General features: G+C 35.6%; 1 protein-coding gene across 1 annotated transcript; it reads right to left on the bottom strand.

Annotated features, from left to right (window-relative positions):
* Positions 1-317: 317 nt before the first annotated feature.
* Positions 318-18,242, bottom strand: LOC127850584 (protein unc-119 homolog B-like). The gene is made up of 5 exons (XM_052383713.1): positions 17,917-18,242; positions 15,419-15,532; positions 8,203-8,311; positions 6,910-7,082; positions 318-5,353 (listed from the first exon to the last, which is right to left on the bottom strand). The coding sequence occupies exons 1-5, from the start codon at positions 18,071-18,073 to the stop codon at positions 5,241-5,243; spliced, it is 666 nt and encodes a 221-aa protein (XP_052239673.1). The 5' UTR covers positions 18,074-18,242; the 3' UTR covers positions 318-5,240.
* Between the last annotated feature and the right edge of the window lie 2,824 nt (positions 18,243-21,066).

Below are 21,066 nucleotides of genomic sequence, written 5' to 3'. Positions count from 1 at the left end.
GAGCAATGACAGCCTTATCTCAGATGACACTTAAGGCATTTCGCCTCCTTGAGCAAAAAGGTACCATGTGAAATTGAAATTAGAAGGCACATGGCACCTTTTTGCACCAATAAGGCGATATGCATTTAGCTAAGTTATCCTAGAATGCGACCCTCATATTGAGGTAAATAATGTATTTTTTTGTACAAATATTCTCTTTATTAGATTAAATCAACAATTACAAAAATCCATGGCCTTTCAGTTTGAAGTTACACATTTTTAAATACTGTTGACTTTTCTGAAATCATGTATAAATTGTGAATAAACAACAAAGAATATTAGAGGAGAATGTAAAATTTTATCCAAAACAAAATACATTAATACATAGAAAATGAGCCAGGCAACATAATAAAAAGTGTATGGACAAATGTTGCACAATACACGAGTTAAAATCATTATATTTATATAACTTGGATTGATAGTGGTTACTGTAAAAATTAACATTATAGAATTGTTCTGGATAGCCTAAAATGTGTGTCTCTTTTTATTGAAAAATGTCTAGTTGAAAAACAAAACAAACAGTGCTTGATAACCATATGCATACGTGACTTAATTTTTACAGTGATAATTTCTATACGTCATAACCAAGTATGATTATTTAGTTGCTTTAAGCTTACAAAACATCAACAAAAATGCTTTGCACACTTCCTATTGACCGAAACATTGTTATACTTTACAATTTATGTTGAAGACACTGTCATTGTGACATAACAACATGAAATACTAGTACAAGAACTATCCCAAGGCAGCCTGCTTGACTATTTTTTACAGCTTGGATAATGTATCGCTTTCTGTCACCTGAAAAAAATGGTTATTGAGTGGAAACTGTTTTTCTATTTTTAGTAACATTGACCTTGATCCAATCTGCAACAAATGCAATCCATACATTTGCTGCATGTAAGATACTAACAAACAAGGGACAAAATTGTCACAAAACCAGGTTTTCATTGTGAAAAAAAATCTGATAAAGGGAGAAATTTCAAACTGAACTTTTGAAATGAACAAACAAAATTAACCCCCTTTGTAAGTTTTTTTTTTTTTAAATCTATTTTTAGTCGTGGCGACCTTGACATTGGAGATATTGACGTGATTATTTCGTGCGACACACCATCCCATGATGGTGAACAAATGTGCCAAATGATTTTAAAATCTCACAATGAATGACATAGTTATGGCCAGGACAAGCTCATTTATGGCCATTTTTGACCTTTGAACTTAAAGTGTGACCTTGACCTTGGAGATATCGACGTAATTATTTCGCGCGACACACCGTCCAATGATGGTGAACAAATGTGCCAAATGATTTTAAAATCTGACAACTTGTCCTATTTTTAAGCAAGTGACCTTGACCAACTTTGCCTCAAATGCAGACCCAAGCTGTATCTACATGTCAGCTAGAGATATGAGTTGTTGCAAGCACAAGTAAAATAAGGCATAATTTTGCTTCATTGCAAGTCACAGTTATGGCCTTGGTATGTGACCTTGCATGATGATCCCGAGAACCTGTGGTAAGTTTCAATTAAATATATGAGCCTCGCTCTGTAAAAAATGGGTTCATGCATGTGCTTAAAGTGTCGTCTCAGATTAGCCTGTGCAGTCTGCACAGGCTAATCTGAGACAACACTTTAAGTCTAAACTGGATTTTTTGCTGATAAGAGACTTTCTTTAAATGAAAAATATCATAAAAGCAGAGTGTTGTCCCTGATTAGCCTGTTCAGACTACACAGACTAATCTGGGACGACACTTTACGTACATGCATTTAACCCCCTTTTCACAAAGCAAGGCTCATATGTAGAAGTTACAGAAGTCAGAGAAGATTCCTAAAAACATATGCTACGACTTACTTGCATTATCTGTAGTAGATATGGAATAGTTGCATGCAAATGTTAACATGAATTTTCAAGTATAAAAATGGTCATAATCCGGCTAAATTGCAGGTAACAGTTATGGAACTTGTCAGTGACATCGCACAACAACCCCAAACATGTGATAAGTTTCAAATGAATCCCTGAAGAATAAACAGTGATAGTGCATGTTAACATTAACCAAAGCATACTGCCGACACCAACATAAACATTTGGGTGAGTAGTATAGCTCAACAATTGAGTAAAAAGTAGAGCTAACTGCCGACACCAACATAAACATTTGGGTGAGTAGTATAGCTCAACAATTGAGTAAAAAGTAGAGCTAATACAACACGCATTCAACTATTGGAAATGTGCACAACACAGATTTTCAATCAAAGAATTAGCAAAAAGTATCAGAAAAAAATATTATACAAAGAAGTGCTATCACCTTGGTTTTAAGAATCATCCCATAACCCTTTCCCACTTAGAAGCAAAGTGAAAATGGCTATGTGCAAACAGCATAACACCAGAACAGCCTGCAAGTAACTCGCAGTCTCTTCAGGTTTTACACTGTTTGCTGCTCATCAGTATCTAAGGTTTGGAGATGAAGCCTTAACAACTTGAATCTAGTAAGAAAGGTCTTTAATTAAATTTAACTTTCTAAGGGACTACAAATGCGTGAAATTACATATCTTCGTGGTAAAGGGATAATATTTAGACAAAGAAAGCAGATAGCAAAAAACACATCAAGACCACCAGAATACTGGACTGTACAAACAGATCATAATTTTACAAATAGACATCTACAGAACACATTACATACAAGTCTTGTGATAATCCATTTTCCCCCGCTAGCAAAGATATTTAAAACATGAATGCTAGACACAGAGTACAACAATAAACTGAAACATTAGGAATTTGATATGTATATATCTGCATGACAGAATATGTGAATTCCAATATTTTATATACTCCTTATCATTATCACAACTAGCAATTCTTTTTCACATTAACAACAGACTTTCATACACAAATCTCTCTCAAACCAGTTTTTTTTTTCACTGAAAAGGCTGCTTTTTGATAATTGCAATGCTATTAGACCAGACCTGGGCATGATAATCATGTTCCACAATGCTGTAATGACAATGATGTTGAGTAGTTGTTTGTAATTATTTTTCAACATCTGACAGTTACATACATCTTGGCATGAAATCAATTGCCTTTCCATCAAAAATATATAAATGACCAATACTATTAAAACATGATTTTGTTTATAATCAAGCATTTATTTTTTTCAATTTCCGAATTTCATAAAAATGTCTTTAATGTTATTATTTTTTTCTAAAAAAATCTGACTCCCCAAACTTTCAGAAGGGCCTGATTTACGCTTTGTCTGATTGAAACAGATTTTTGTTAGTCAGTTTGTCAATCTGTCTGGCAAGCAAGCTTGAACAGTGGTAACCTGTGCACTTTATAATTGATTGTCAGACATTGAGTCGGGCAGCACCCAAATATTTTGTGAGCTATTGCCATTTTATTCAGATCTGTATGACAGGCTTTGCCAAGACAATAAATATTGAGACAGCAATTTACATAGACTTTTCAAAGGACTGCAGCAGAATCCATTTGATTTATAGCAAAATTTTTATTGTTTCTAAAGTATAAATATTGCAACAAGAAAATCAGAAAATTGAATAAATAAAAAATAATGCAAAACAAGGTGCTAATTTCCAAGTCATATACACGAGTCCATGCCAGTATACCATCTACAACACCTACACACACACAACATTGAAGGCACACAAAGCAACAGTCACAACCAGTCTTGCTAACTTTTAATTTACAAAAAAAAACTCGTTTGGGCTGAAATCATGTGGCATCCCAGTTTAGCCTCTGCATTCAGCTTAGCCTTATCAGGGACAACATTTTCGCATAAACTGGGTTTTAGCCTAGAAGAGACATCCTTTTAACAACAATACCTTTATAGGCGTAAAGTGTTGTCTATGATTAGAATGTGTGGTCTGCATCGGTTTATCTGTTTATGAAAACATTATTGTCATTTTTGTTAGTTAAGTAGATTGCTATACACAGTAACATATCATAAATATGTTATTAACAACATGTTTCTAACCATGACACAAAAAACTATAACACATGATTTTTTAAGGACATGTGTACAGAGTTATAAGATTTCTATATCAAAATAATTATTTTTTCAATTTAAAGACACAAACTTGATTCAAAATTAATTCAACGTTAATAAAAACAAATCATATTGCGAGCCCAAATGTACAACATTGTGTTGTAAGGGAGACATCTAGACTATATGTTATAACTTTACTTTTTTTTAAATAATGCAAGATACTCTAGTCACCATATATATGTACACATAAAATACATAACATAAAAATTGTGATATTGTACTCCTGGTATGCTTATATTCAGAGTTTTTGTCTTCAAATTATATAAGCAATTTATTCTTATTTAACACCAAAGATTTCTTTTTATAACATGTCATGTTAAAAAATTAAACAGACAAGAATAGAGCAAACTTAAAGATAAATTAAGAAAGATGAATATTAAAATGGTTTACCGTATAATATAAATATAATGCTTATTATGTGTCTTTTTGATTAAGACATACATACATGTACATGAAATATAACGATAAACAAAAAAGAAAATCTAAAAATCTCTGTCACACTTCAAGATTGGAATAACCATACCAACTGAACCCATGAATAAGGGACGTCCGAGTAATGGGCCGCGATAAGTGTCTTGTTCTGTGAACATTAGGCAAAAAGCATGTGTGTAAAGAGTTGTCCCAGATAAGCCCGTGCAGTCTGCACAGGCTAATCAGGGACGACACTTTCCGCCTTAACTGGATTTTCGTGTAGTAGAGACTTCCTTTAAATGAAAAATACCATAAAAGCGAAAAATGCCATCCCTGATTAGCCTGTGGGAAAACTGGGCTTAATACATGTGCATAAAGTGTCTTCCTAGTACTTTTATGTAATTTTTTTTTTTAAAGAAAGTCCCTTCCAAACGCAAATCTACTTGAAGCTAAATGTGTCCACCCTGATAAGCCTGTAAGGACTGCACAGGCATATCTAGAAAGAGTTTACACAGCATTAAGCCCAATTTTCCTAGAATGGGGCTACAATAATTATTGAGAAAGATTCTCTGAAACACAAGACGGAGTCGTAGAAATGGAATGTCATGCAGGCATCAGCAATATCATAAACAAGTCAATAAGGACGATAAAAAAGTCAGTATTTTGTAAACAAAACTCTTCCCATTTTACAATCTTTCGCAATAAATCACTATATGGCCTAAGTGTCTATCACAAGATTTCACGTGCCACCGTTGTAAGCGTAGTCGGCCTTATTATGCATGATCAGCTTGTCTTCTACAAAATAGAAACTGTCCGATCTTGTTTCATAGGGACGATCCACCATCTCTTGAACTGAAAAGCAAACAAACATATTTGAAAGTAACATTTCATATACATGATAAACAAGACCTGCTTTTGTGAAACACTATGCCCCCTACTGCGCATTAAAGATGCACTGCAGCTATTTTAGAGAAAATTTCAAAGTGCAAGGACCATAACTTCTTCAAAAATCAATGGACCAGAAGGAAACTCACAAATCATATGTATGTCATGTTATTATTAAACTCACACTCCATCTTTAAGTCATGTAGACAGACTCAAATTCCAAAAATCAGCTCAATATCTATTATTGTGTAAAAAACTCTGGAAAATGGTTATTATAGAGAAAATTTAAGTTCAAGGTCCATAACTTTGCCAAAAATCAATGGACAGGTATGCGAAAGCTTGTCAGATTTTTTTTTTAGAGGTCACAGTGACTTTGACCTAGTGACCCAAAACTGGGTGTGGCGTGTAGAACTCATCAAGGTGCATCTACATATGAAGTTTCAAAGTTGTAGGTGGAAGCACTTTGATTTTAGAGTTAATGTTAAGGTTTTAGCACGATGCATACGGAAGACAGCTGAGGGCGGACGACACGACGAGCTTGCTATGACAATACCTCGGGTTTTCTCCGAAAACAGCCGCGCTAAAAATCAGCTCAATATCTAAAAGCATTGAGTAAAAAACCTCGAGAAAATAGTAAGCCTGACAGACAGTGCGACTGCTATATGCCACCCAACAAGGGGCATATACAAGACCTACCATAACCGGGATAGAAACTAACTTTTACGGTAGGTTGCCCAGGTGGACAACTTTTTCTAGTACTTTGGTAGCTGACCAAAGTTGCCCAGATCCAAATATATAATAATTATCTTTTAATTTTTATCAAAACAAAATCAGACAATATCATAAAATTGTTGTAATGACTCCTAAATTATGCCCTTTCATGAGCTTGAATCTTGGTGTTTTATACAAATAAACTGAGGGGAAACTATTCCAAGCTTGTTTACAATGTATGTTTTGGTAAGCATTTGAACTTTCAGTCTTGTAATACAAAAATAACAATCCTGCGAAAGAAGCACTCAATAACTGTACATCGCTGTGTCCATACCAGAACAATTCAACCACTACAAAAATAAACACTACAAAGGTTTCCAAGAATTCACAATATCGACAGGTGGGATGATATAAAAATGTATGTCAACCTCTCTACTCTCTCCTAAGAACATCCTACAGATCAGAATAGGTTGTGTTCATTCTTTTGTGCTACGAAAATGTCCCAAAAAGCATTAGAAGGACTAAATGGGTTGTGTTCTGAGAAAACTGGGCATAATACATGTGTGTAAAGGTTCGTCCCATATTAGCCTGTGCAGTCCGCACAGGCTAATCAGGGACAACACTTTCCGCCTAAATTGGATTTTTGCTAACAACAGACTTCATTTTAACGAAAAAGGTCATAAAAGCGAAAAGTGTCGTCCCTGATCAGCCTGTGTGGACAGCACAGGTTAATCTGGGACGACAGTTTACGCACATGCATTATGCCCAGTTTTCTCAGAACGCGACTCAAATAGTCATTGGTTTCAACTTACTCTCAGCTGAGTCTAGTTGTGGGAACTCATATATGTGTTCCACGGTGTTGCGACTGTGTGGTATACAGAACCCGAACTCAAAGTCAAAGCACTTCAGCAGCTTGTCCTTGAAGAAGTGCTTCTCAATCATGCGAAACTTGTTGACAGGCTGGTCACCAACAACAAACTCTACCCTATTATGAACACAAGAAACAAATCTTATGTACTGAACTATGAACACATTTACAAAACATCAAAACGCCAATTTGTAACACCCATTTATATCAGTAAAAGTCAATCAGTAGATAAGTATATTCAATTGATGGAATTATTTGAGCAAAATAGCACTCAGCTTCTTTAACCCCCCTCCCCCTTGGGACTGGTCAAAACAAAAAGTAACAAGAGCCATGTTAACATGGCCATCCCCGCCGAATTGTGTTTGCTTCTATGAGGTAGAATAATATTTGTAAAACATAGCACATGTGTAATTTATTTATATTTCAAGGATCAATTAGTTATAACGTGTTGGAGCTATGCTGTAGAGAATAAAATATATGGAAATGAAAGAAAGGGAGATAATTCAAAAACTAAGGTAGATAGAGTTATGATTCTAAGTCAATCACTTTTCCCAAGTGCCATCTGTTTATATTTAAAGTTTCAAGTAAATCACTTCAGAAGAGTTCCAGTTATGCTACGGACAAAAATTTACTTTGAAATTATATAAAGGGAGATAATTCAAAACTAAGGTAGATAGAGTTATGGTTCTTGGTCACTGCACTTCTCCTAGTTGCCATCTGTTTATATTCTAAGTTTAAAGTAAATGCATTGAATAAATTTGGAGTTATGCTCCGGACAATGTTTCAGACGGAAGGACAGTCGCAAGGACAGACGGACGGAGACTATTACTATATCCCCTTCCGAAATTTCGGCAGGGATAATAATCTAGGATTAAGCAAATAATAAGAAAAAGACATCACACTATTCAGGCCTTCCCCTTTTAACTCTTTCCCACTTAGATACATATTTGACTCATGTGTAGTCCCTCAGAAAGTTATAATAAATTTAAGAACTTTTTTCCTAGATTCAAACACTTAGAATCTGATAAGAAGCAAACAGCATAAACCTGAACAGACTGTGAGTTACTCGCAGGCTGTCCAGGTTTTATGCTGTTTGCACATTGCAATTTTTAATTTGCTTCTGAGTGGGAAAAGGTTAGGCAGCATATTGCCCTTTTTTGTTGCCATCCCACACAATTCTCTAATAATCCCAATACTCTCATAGTCAAAATTTTACAAACAGCATAAATATATTTACGTTGCTCCGACTGTTTTGAGTTTCAGGAACTGAGGTGTAAACTGGTATCGCACAAATCTGCCAGCATTGGGATCAACATCATCACCGTCACCGTACTCTTCGCTACCTTCTGCAAACAGTGAGGTAAAAAGGAGCAATTAAGGTTTGTCAAGAACAATTAAACTTTACCAAAACTATGATTGTTTTAATGTATGTATGGAATATTATGAGAATGAATCTGCAAGTTACTAACTGACAAAATTGAAATGGTACCTATGTCAGTAAATCAACATAACAGTTCCTAATTAACTGACAACTTTTAAATCAATACTTGTCATGGCCTATTTAGCAAGGATAGTTTAACATCATCCTCAGATTTTGTTCATGGATCAATTTATTATTCATTAGAAATGACACACATAACTGTAAGCTTTCTTGAATGTATTGTAAAAATAAATTATGCCCATTTTCTTTTGCATAAAAAGAAGCTTAAATGAACTAATTTCCAAGTGTAATGAGTGATTATTGATGGTAAATCTAAATTGACTTTGCTACATCGTCTTTAAATATTTAAAAAAAGAATAACTTTGAAAAACAAGACTATTGCCAAGCAATAAAAGTCCCCTACCAGCTCCACCATTGTCAGAAATTTCACCATTTTCAGAATATTTTTTGTTTGTTTCCATAGCAACCACAATTTTTGACATACGAACAAAATGAAATGACGTGCACAATGTCCATATTGCCATCTATCCATGTTCCAAGTTTCATGAAAAAATATTAGGAACTTTTAAAGTTATCGCAGGATCCAGAAAAAACACCTTTTTCAACACTATTTCTAGTCTATTTGTTGCCATAGCAACCACAATTTTTGACGTAGGAACAAAATGAAATGACGTGCATAATGTCTATATTGCCATCAATCCATGTTGCAAGTTTCATGAAAAAATATTAAGAACTTTTAAAGTTATTGCAGGATCCAGAAAAAAACACCATTTTCATCACTATTTCAAGTCTATTTGTTGCCATAGCAACCACAATTTTTGACGTAGTAACAAAATGAAATGACGTGCATAATGTCTATATTGCCATCAATCCATGTTCCAAGTTTCATGAAAAAATATTAGGAACTTTTAAAGTTATCGCAGGATCCAGAAAAAACACCTTTTTCAACACTATTTCTAGTCTATTTGTTGCCATAGCAACCACAATTTTTGACGTAGGAACAAAATGAAATGACGTGCATAATGTCTATATTGCCATCAATCCATGTTGCAAGTTTCATGAAAAAATATTAAGAACTTTTAAAGTTATTGCAGGATCCAGAAAAAAACACCATTTTCATCACTATTTCAAGTCTATTTGTTGCCATAGCAACCACAATTTTTGACGTAGTAACAAAATGAAATGATGTGCACAATGTCCATATTGCCGTCTATCCATGTTGCAAGTTTAATGAAAAAATATTAAGAACTTTTAAAGTTATCGCAGGATCCAGAAAAAACACCATTATCAGCACTATTTCTAGTCTATTTGTTGCCATAGCAACCACAATTTTTGACGTAGTAACAAAATGAAATGACGTGCACAATGTCCATATTGCAGGGTTGGCACCAATCGGTCAATACTGGTCGATTTAACTTTACCCCCAATTTTGATTAATATTCCATGCTTAACTAGAAATGGCGCGGCAGAGGCCGACGCGTATCCCCACGCCGAATGTTTGACCTAGGTGTGCCCCAGGGTTGGTAATGGGGCCATGCATAGCTGAGATTGACCGTATTGTCATAAGAGAGGTTCAGTATCAATTTGAAGTGAATCGGTGTAGAAATGAAGAAATTATAGTAAAAGGCAATTTTGGGTGGGTGTGGTCTATGTGGGCGGGGCGCCCCAGGGTTGGTAATGGGGCCATGCATAGTTGAGATTGACTGTATTGTCATAAGAGAAGTTCAATATCAATTTGAAGTGAATCGGTGTAGAAATAAAGAAATTATAGTAAAGGCAATTTTGGGTGGGTGTGGTCTATGTGGGCGGGGCCCCAGGGTTGGTTATGGGGCCATGCATAGTTGAGATTGACCCTAATGTCATAAGAGAAGTTCAGTATCAATTTGAAGTGAATCCGTGTAGAAATGAAAAAATTATAGTAAATGGAATTTTTTGGTGGGTGTGGCCTATGTGGGCGGGCGCCCCAGGGTTGGGATTGGGGCCATGCATAGTTGAGATTGACCCTAATGTCATAACAAAAGTTCAGTATCAATTTGAAGTGAATCCGTGTAGAAATGAAAACATTATAGTAAATGGAAATTTTTGGTGGGTGTGGCCTATGTGGGCGGGGCGCCCCAGGGTTGGGAATGGGGCCATGCATGGTTGAGATTGACCGTATTGTCATAAGAGAGGTCCAGTATCAATTTGAAGTGAATCGGTGTAGAAATAAAGAAGTAAATGTAAAATAACCTAAAAAAATGAGTGATAATTTCTGACGCGGCCCCACCCCAACCGCTATAACTTTTGACCCAGGGGTCAGATCAAAATTCCAAATAGTGCAGGGTCGCACATATGCTCATAGCTACCATGTGTGTAAGTTTCAAGGTTCTAGTGCTTTTAGTGTAGGAGGAGATAGTGGCCAGGACGGACGGACAGACGGACGGACGGACGGCGGAGATAACCACAATATCCCCACCTTTTTTTCAAAAAGCGTGGGGATAATTAAACAATATTGATAATATAAATTAAACAGACATGTTGCCAATAATGTCTTAAGCTATAAAAACCCACTATTTTATACCTGTTCATGCAATTTGTAGGCCAATCTCTCAAAATTTTGCAAATGAGTCAAGTTGGTCAATTGGATTTTGCTGGTCGATTGAATTTTTTTTCCCATTCTAACGAATTATGAATGCTCAGAAAATTCTGTACTTGATTCAACAAGAACCTGTCAATTACTGTGTATTAGTTGTTCCTCATGCCCCACTGTCTCCACAGTCTTGTACAGTCTTCAAACCTATACAGGTTAGGGCACCCAAAACTGATAATAGGGCCTTACATGGCACCTTTGTCACAACCCTTACTTGTCATGTATTCTTGCCTGGATTTCTTTAACAAAATAGTGAAAAAATATTTTATTTTACCATTGATATAAAAAAAATTAATAAGAAATAATTATTAAAAGAAAGAAATATTAGAAAATAAGAGTCTAGAGTAGACCCACAATTGGTAAACATTATTTGTTGCCAAAATCAAGAACTTTGATTGCTTATTCATTTGAAGACCAATTGAACTTTAAAATAAGAAAATCCTCTGAATATAGAAAGGAGACAAGTTACATGTAGAAGTTACTATTAAATTAATAACATTAATAGCAAGTTATCTCATTTTGTTTGAGTGAAATGAAATAGCCTAAGGGCAGATTTGCTTCATTGTCACTATCAGAGACATACCAGTGCATGCATTTTATTACCAATTGACATGACGCCTTATCTATGATCGCTCCGCCCACTAGAATTGATCCACCAATCAGCGATCGATTAATCGGGCGCACTCGTTACCAACGACCTGTCCGCCATTTTCTAGACAAGCTACATGTTTAGGTTCACTTTTATGCCAACGAGTTTCTTTTGTTTTCCTCTTTAAAAAAACAATAAAACAAGGGACAAAATTGTCACAAAACCAGGTTTTCAGTGTGAAAAAAAATCTGATAAAGGGAGACAACTCAAACTGAACTTTTTAAATGAACAAACAAAATTAACACCCTTTGTAAGTTTGTTTTAAAATAAATCTATTTTTAGTCGTGGCGACCTTGACATTGAAGATATTGACGTGATTCTTTTGTGCAACACACCGTCCCATGATGGTGAACAAATGTGCCAAATGATTTTAAAATATCATAATGAATGACATAGTTATAGCCCAGACAAGCTCATTTATGGCTATTTTTTACCTTTGAACTCAAAGTGTGACCTTGACCTTGGAGATATCGACGTAATTATTTCGCGCGACACACCGTCCAATGATGGTGAACAAATGTGCCAAATGATTTTAAAATCTGACAATGAACGACATAGTTATGGCTCGGACAAGCTCATTTATGGCCATTTTTGACCTTTGAACTCAAAGTGTGACCTTGACCTTGGAGATATAGACGTAATTATTTCGCGCGACACACCGTCCAATGATGGTGAACAAATGTGCCAAATGATTTTAAAATCTGACAATGAACGACATAGTTATGGCCCGGACAAGCTTGTTCCGCCAGCCCGCCCGCCAGCCAGCCAGCCAGCCAGCCAGCCCGCCCGCATTCGCCAATCTAATAACCAGTTTTTTCCTTCGGAAAACCTGGTTAAAAATGGTTAAACAGTGTCAATGGGGATTATGTAGCTCGGACAATCGATATCCTGAAAGATTAGTTGGTGACATTTAATTTATATCGTTTCCAAAGCCGAAAAGAGATCTTGAGAAGTGTAAGAGATGTATAAATACATGCGGTCGTCACCACGAACAACTGAACGTCAACACTGTCAAAGACAATTATAATATATTTTTATCGGATATACTAGCAGATTTAAATAGTTTATGTTATCGATCTGATTATCACATAATATTTCACTTTTTTAAAAATAGTTTTATCAGTTACTAGGTCAGAAGTGAGGTTCATCTGCAATACTTAAAGAGAAATAAAACCCAGCATGATTGAAGCCTTATTCATGCTGTGTTTTATTACTCTGATAGTAATGCACTTAATTGTCATCATACATGTTATTTGAAGGTGACATGTGATATACTATCTTATTAACGGTATCTACACATTTGCACTCATGTGGTGTCGCCAATAAACGCTTTTAATCAACACTAGGAGCTCGAATGTCTAGATCTCATTTTTTAAACGAGTTTCGTTTATTTTGTTCGGATTAAAAAACGGAAATGAAATATGGCAAAAACAGTGTAAAAAGGGTTAATGCAACTCTGACATTTGGTATCCAGAAAGATAAGTTAGATGAATTAAATTTATACCATTTCCAACGCGGCAATGCGGTCTTGACAAGAGCAAGTGGAAGCTTCAAGAATTACCGAGATCCCTTTTATAGAACATTTATTTATTTCACAAACTTGAAATGCCATATAAGCAATAACTAAGCATTATTAAGTATGTATTATGTCACCAGTGATTTTTTTTGCTCAAATTTACAGCCGAATTTCGGCTGCTTCCCAATCGCAAAAATACACGTTTTTTCCCAAAATTCTGACCAAAATTTCCCAAAAAAGCCCAACTTCCAAAAAAAAAAAAAAAAAAAAAAAAAATTTTTTTTTTTTTTTTTTTTAGAAAGAAGTCTTATATAACTTAATTATGATTTCTTAAATCTAGGTCTCAACTTTATTTTTTAAACATCTTACAAAATATATAACTTGAATTTAGTCATTTTTGTCCATAAATCATTCCCAAACTTGCCACTTTTATTGATTTAAAAAAACAACAATTTGACCAGACTCCTTTTCTAGAAAACTCCCTTAACATGCACTTCTGTTACTTATAATCCTATTTATAATGCTTAATTTTTCCCAATTTCATGGTTTATCGCGCTATTTTTCCCAATTTCACGGTTTATCGCGCTAATTTTCCCAATTCAAAAGGCACAGGCTGTAACAAATTAAAGCAAAAAAAATCACTGGTCACGTACGTGTCCATGTAAAATAATTGAGAATTTTGGTACCCAATTCGTGTAACTTTACGAAATCCCCGTTAAAAATCGCGTTTCTGTGTGTCAGAAACAAGTGAAAACCATTTTGTTATTATTTTAATAAAAGACGTATCGATAAATGCTATTGTAAAAGAGTTATTATTACTGATATTAGTTAACCAATAAATGCGGTAACTTCGGGGAAGTCGGTACCTGCGCGACCGTCTGATATTGGTAGCCTAATTAATTTATAATAGCCTGACCATATTCCATTTCGTACGACGCTAATTTTATATCAGACAATGACCAAACTTACGGTGTTGTTTTTGCGCTTTAAATTAAAGTGATTGATAAATGTCCCATAAGCAATTTTTAATATGATTAATATCACTTTTATACGCAATAACATGTGGGATTGAGGTACCCACCCGGCGTAAGAAAGCGCGTAAATCTTCACCGAATTCCCAGTTATAAAGCATTATTTCGTGTCAAATACACGGGTAGGGGGGAATGTTTCGGTAATAATTTTGTTAATAACACCGGTAAATACGGGTGAAGTGTTAATTTATTGCAAATACCACCATTACACGTAATAACGGGTTTGATTTCGGTAAGCGCGCAAGCGTTTGAGAGTGTGTTTAATGTACCGATTTACCCGTTATAAATAGCTGATGTTCTCTTTAATCGTATATTTTTTGCATTTGCAGAATAACTCAATGGCATCAACCTCTTTACAAGTGTAATATGGTGTTAAACAAGTCGATAAAATCATCCGGAATATCGCGTAAATCTATATGCAGTCTATAGGCAAAGAAGCCATTTTGGTGTTAGCTTGTCTAGGTTTTCTTCCCGCTGAGCCACGTGATTAAGTGGGCGGAGCGATCACTGATAAGGCGTCATGTCAATTAAGGCTTAGGGGCCAGATCATTTATGAACCTAGAAACCACAAGAGTTCTGTTTGTCCATCAGCTTATCAAATAGATATATCAATAGATCAGTGAAATACTATGGTAACTACAATAGTAATAATACTTTAGTTACAGTGATACACTGAGATAAAGATATTGCCTTAGTTCTTTTGCATTTGAGACCGTTTCCATAAATAATAAAGAAGTATTTTTAACAGCTTTAAAGCTTTTTTTTACAATAGATAACTCAAAAAGAGTTTATCAATTACAGAATCATGATTGATTTAATATAGAATAGATTAAATTCTTCCTTTGTCATGTTTAAATGCTACAATTTTCAATCGACCAGTATTGACCAATAATGACCAGTTATGACCAGTATTGACCGGTTTTAACCGGGTATTGACCGCCGGCCCGGTCAATACTCAATTGACCGGTCAATATTGCCGTCTATCCATGTTGCAAGTTTATGTTTAACTAATAAAACATCAAATACATGCTTATAAATGACCTTTCATAAAAGAGGGATTAATGCATGTGCCTAAAGTGTTGTCCCAGATAAGCATGTGCAGACAGCACTGGATTATCTGAGATGAAACATAACACACATGCATTAAGCCCCATTTTCTCAGATCAGTCTCAAATTCTTAATTTTACCTATGACTGGAGGTTTGGCAACCTCAAAGAGAACGGTCTGACTGTCCATGTCTCTCAGCTTGAATCTTGTAAAATCAATACCATATATGTTGGCCTCTGGTGGACACAGATAACCTGAAAACACAAAAGATTTGCATGAACATCAGCATAATTGAGCCTATTTCTGGGAAAACTGGTATTTAAGCATGTGCCTAGAGTATTTTATACCCAGATTTGCAGACTTAGGGACAACACTTTATGCCTGTATGGTATTTTTCGTTGAAAGGTCACCGTCTCTTCTTAACAAAAAATCCAGTTTAGACAGTAAGCCCTGATGTGCCTATGAGGACTGTGCAGGCTATTCTGCGATGACACTTTACGCACATGAATTTATCCCAGTTTTCCCAGAATGAGGCACAATTGATTACTACAACTAGTCGAGCCATGCTCTGTGAATAAGGGGTTTAATGCATGTGCGTAAAGTGTCGTCCCAGATTAGCCTGTGCAGTCCGCAACACCAGCAGTGTATCTTCCATGATCCAGCACTTGGGGTGGGAGATGCTTGAATCAAGACTAACCAAAGCGCAACTCACAATTCTGTATAAGATCATCAATGACCTGGTAGATATCCCAGCCAACCATTATCTTATACAAGCCCCAAGTCGTCCTAAGGATCACAACAGGAAGTACCACCAGCCGTCTACATCCACATCCTACCACAAGAATTCATTTTTCCCACTTACTATATCCGTTTGGAACCACCTCTCTGCGACAGTAGCAGAGGCCCCTGACTTGGTATCCTTCAAGCAGGGGCTTTCCTCACTCACCTTCTAATCACTGTTAGGTGCCCAGCTTTAAGTAACCCCTAGTGATTCCCATTGCTGTGCTGGCAGCGGCCACAGTAACCGGAGAGGTCTGGGTTGAAGAGGTGAAAAAGAAGCTGGCTAAACTTTTTATATCTCTATACTTTTAACTATCAAATCTCTTCTATCTATCCTATCATTTCATATCTTTCTCTTGACCTAGCACCACCCGTCGCGTAATAATGAAGTGTGATTGCGCCGACGTATGATGTAGATGTAGATGACACTTTACGCTTTTATGATATTTTTCATTACAAGAAAGTCTCTTCTTGGCAAAAATCAAGTTGAGGCGGAAAGTGTCGTCCCTGATTAGCCAGTGCAGACTGCACAGGCTAATCTGGGACGACACTTAAGGCACATGGATTAAACGCCTTTATCACAGAGCATGGCCTAGTGAGTACATGTACATGGGTTTCCTGATGTAAACAGTCACTGCATCAGTGTTCTACTTTATCAGGCATAAGCACACTTAGTTGATGCCCAATTTGTCAATAGTTAATAAAACATAAACTTAGACAAAGTGAGTATTCACAATTTTGCCAAATATAGTTTTTGAAAGTTTTTTTATGCAAAATTACTTGATGTGTTTGATTTTGTTGTTTTGACCAAAAAACATTCGAGGAAATTTAGTTCTTTTTGTAAACCAATTTAATCAGAAATGTAAACTTTGGTGAAAAGAAAATTTGTCAAATATAACAACGCACATAGTAGTATTAGAACATGCTAAACATACAATGGCTTTGCTTATCTTGCTCTCCTTTAAAAAAAAGTAACATATGAAGTTCATTCCAATTAACTGAGTACAGCATAATTAAACATCACTAAATTGAATACAATGTGTACTCCCATTGTAGAAAAAACACCTAACCTGATATGAATAAGGTGTCATCTGGTTAATTGAAAAGCCAATGGTCAAATGAATAGTATTAGCTATTTGATAATCTAATTATCTCCAATACACATCATAATTATTAATGATTTGTCAGCAACACACTTCAATGTCTGCCAGTGTTATCACTTCATGCCAAATATCAAGTTGCTATCTGAAGCAACATAGAAGTTATGAGCATTCTTCTAAACTAAAAACCTAAACGCAAAGTGTGTCGGAAAAAGAGACAGACAGACAAACGGTCAGATCACAATATGCCTTCCTTCCGGGGGGGGGGGGGCCTAATTTCGGCTATAAAATCGGGCCCAAAAATCCCTGTCTAGCTAGTGACAGTGAACTCTCACCATTTCCATGCATCTGCCAGGTTTAATGACTGTTATTTGGTTGTAAAACATGTGTGATGTGTCACCAGATAAACACAAATAGGTGGATTTGTGATGAAATCAAAGTGTCCTAACATTTGGTGAATCATTTGATATCGGGGAATATCATGGACTCTTTGTGTCACAAAATATATTTTTTGGCTTAAAAATAGGGAGTCAAAAAAACTTAAGAGCAATAACAGTAGTTCATCACAGAACCAGACTTTTCTTAGCATAAAATAGAAAGTTGAATGATAATCAAATGATGAGGTGTGTTTGTAGAGAAAAAAACCTGAAAAAGAAAGTTGGTTTAAAAATAAACACAATTTATCATTTATAGGTGGAATTATTACAATCATGTGTGCAGTTCATTGAAAGTAAAATTCTGTTGAACATTATACTGACCCTCTGTAGAACATTTTAACCTCAATACATCGTCAGGTGTAATGGCGTCTTTTTTCATTAACTCTTCCTCGCTGACAGGCTCTTTCTCTTTCCTTAACAAACCAGACATGCCGCCTCCCTTCTTTTTTGTCTTTCTTTCAGCACTCGCCACGCTCATTATTTTTAATGTTTGAACGAAATACAGTTACGTGAGCAAACCGGAATGATTTTCTGGTCTACAAGTGTTCTGGATATTGTTCTTCTGTCAGCTCTTTGTTCGTGTAAATAAATATGCGTCTTCCGCTTCACAATGGCGGCGCTGGCAACGAGAATTGTGGGATTGCAGGGGACACAACTCTGAACTCGACATCTGAGTGAATTCCCTTGATGTAAGTTATCTGCACTTCGGCGACCTCCACGCAGAGATGTCGTTCCTTGCTCTCACATGCCACCACAAGAAAATCTTATCTGATTTTATTTTTGTTTAAGTATTATATAATGAAAAGAAGTATTATTTTCTTTTATATTTTGAAAATAGCGTATAAGTTTAGGTTTTTGATAAAAAATAAACTTAACCTTATTCACAAAACGTGAAAATAACAAAGGTAAACTTATTGTACCATTTGGTTAGGCTATCATCGAATGGTTGGTAATGAAAAGATACTACAGTCGATTGGTGTATAACGGATAGCTAAGGACTTCGAGTCTCATTTCAACGTAAACACCATGCATTCAGTAATTAAACCATTAAACCAAGTCATTTTGAGTTGAATCTATATATAGATTTGATAGCGGAAAATATGTTTTCAGAGAAATCGATTTTTCGTTATAATTTGATAGTTTTTCATTAAAAATGATGTTTTTACTTATTAATATCATAGCCACACGCTTACCACATGGACAACTTCAATTGAGTTTATATTTATTTTGAGACAATCCCCACATTCCTGAATATGGGTCACCACATATCCGTTATGCACTAAATCCCGAGTTGCAGCTTTCATGCTTATTTTATATGGTACGCATCAATTTGGTTTCTGAGCATTCTTACTTTTGTAAAGGACACATGAAACTAAAATATTACATCAATCAACATTATGTTTACCAAACAAAATCTGCAAAATTCAAGAAACCATTCGTCTGCACTTTTCCTGTCGTCACAAAAACGGTGCCTACATAACGTGACCTTGTTTTGCTTTCGAAAAAAGAAACAGTTGTAAACATTGATACACATCAACAAAAACATGAATCGACTTAACAATGATAGGCTTTTTGTATTCAATTAATAGAAAACTATAAATCTTAACATAAATGAAAGTATTTTGCAAAAAACGTTTAAGCTATCCGTTACTCACTAAAATCCGCTATACACCAATCGACTGTATCTATGAACGAATGTCCGATAAGCGCATTGGTTGGTACTATCAACTCGGCGTTCAATCCCCGTTTCCGGAAGCATGTATGTAAGTTTGATTGGTGGTCCCCATACCGAACAGGTGGGCCTTACCCTTACAACATGTATACGACCACAAAAAGTGAACATCGTTCAGTAGCAACTAAATAGCGATTGCAGTAGGTTAACAGAGGTAAATAAGGTAGGAGTGCTGGGACACACTCTGGGTCCACAAAAATGCTACATCATGCGCGTAAGGACATCGTAAACATTGATATACACAGAGAGTGCGCATGCGCGAAACTAAGGTTGTGTTTTTTTTAACAGAGTGAAGACAGTAAATTAAATGTATAGCTTGAATAGAGATAAGTGTTCACATTTGTATGGTTAAAGCATCGGGTAACTGTTGGTTTATGTCGCACTGTATACGCTGAAATGGCTTGCTAAACGACCCTTAACGCTGGTTACCGCCCTCAACCATCTACTCCTTTCAGTCCCGCCACATTGGACAACGTGGCATTCGTGTTATTAATATTATCAAAAACTACATTCATTTACACAACGAAACAACGCGTAACTGAGAGCTACACCTCCCTCACGGCAGTTAAATTGAATATCTCACATGTTGCAGACTTTACATTCGCTGGAAGTCAAAATTAATCATATCTTGATTGGTTGCATTACCGAAGGCAAGGTAAATGTCTGTTTATTATTCTATTGCTTTTGCTGGCGATGCTGAGACAAACCCTTGACCGGAAAATGCACCCATCTTCCCATGCGGCATCTGTGACAGTCCAGCCAACTGGCCCCAAATAGATATTTGCTGCGACATCTACGGTGTAATGGATCCACAAGTTCTGCGAAGAGATTTCTTCAGGCAACATTTCTTACTTGAACAGATCCAGTGTTGTCTGGCACTGCTGCAGATGTAATCTCATTTACATCGACAGTTTTACCTTCTTTCAGAGTTACCGCAAAACTTTCTTTTACATTTCAAAGCCGAAAACTTAGTCGAGCGTTGCTCAATTAATAACTCAAATAAGTGTTTCGAGCAAATCAACTGCAAAACTTTATAATACAAAATCTAATTCTTCGATTTGACAATATTAGATTGGATTTAACTTAAACAATATTGTGCACGCAAATACAGTGCGTTGCGTCAATTCCACACTCTCGTAAGTCATTTTTTCTCATTTCGAGAAAATGGGATTTGGAAATTCGGATTCTAATCACTTTTTTCTGTAATAGCTACAGCTTTAAAATTTGGCATATGAAGTCAAACTACGATAAGCTTTAGGCAGGTAAATTTTAGTAAATTATAGGTGTTTATATTTTGGTTTAGAGTGTAGAAATTTACGAGATATAAGATTTTATTTAATTCCAGACACCTGTAAGAAGTTACGTGGAAATGATAATCAAAATCTTGATCACATACCGACTTACGGGGTTTTAGTTTTATAATTGTGCAATCTCGAAGGTCAGATTATGAAGATATTTTATGTTAGATTAATTAATTAAAAATGTTTTTATACATTTAAAATTACTAAATTATTAATACAAAATAACTGTTGGCTAATTTTCCCGAAAGTCCATGTTTTTTAGCGTTAGTGGCCAAGTAGGTCTTACGATAATAGATCACTATAATTTGATTAAGCTCTTTTAAAACACTGTTTACTATTCTTCTGAAGTTTTATTATCAGAACATCCATTTGGCCTCATTATGCACTCAATTATTAAACATGCTAGGAAGAACAAGATAATTGGAAAAAATGAACATG

The sequence above is a fragment of the Dreissena polymorpha genome, chromosome 1 (assembly GCF_020536995.1).
Source record: "Dreissena polymorpha isolate Duluth1 chromosome 1, UMN_Dpol_1.0, whole genome shotgun sequence".
Classification (NCBI taxonomy): Eukaryota; Metazoa; Mollusca; class Bivalvia; order Myida; family Dreissenidae; genus Dreissena; species Dreissena polymorpha.
This window is presented reverse-complemented; position numbering and strand designations above follow the sequence as displayed.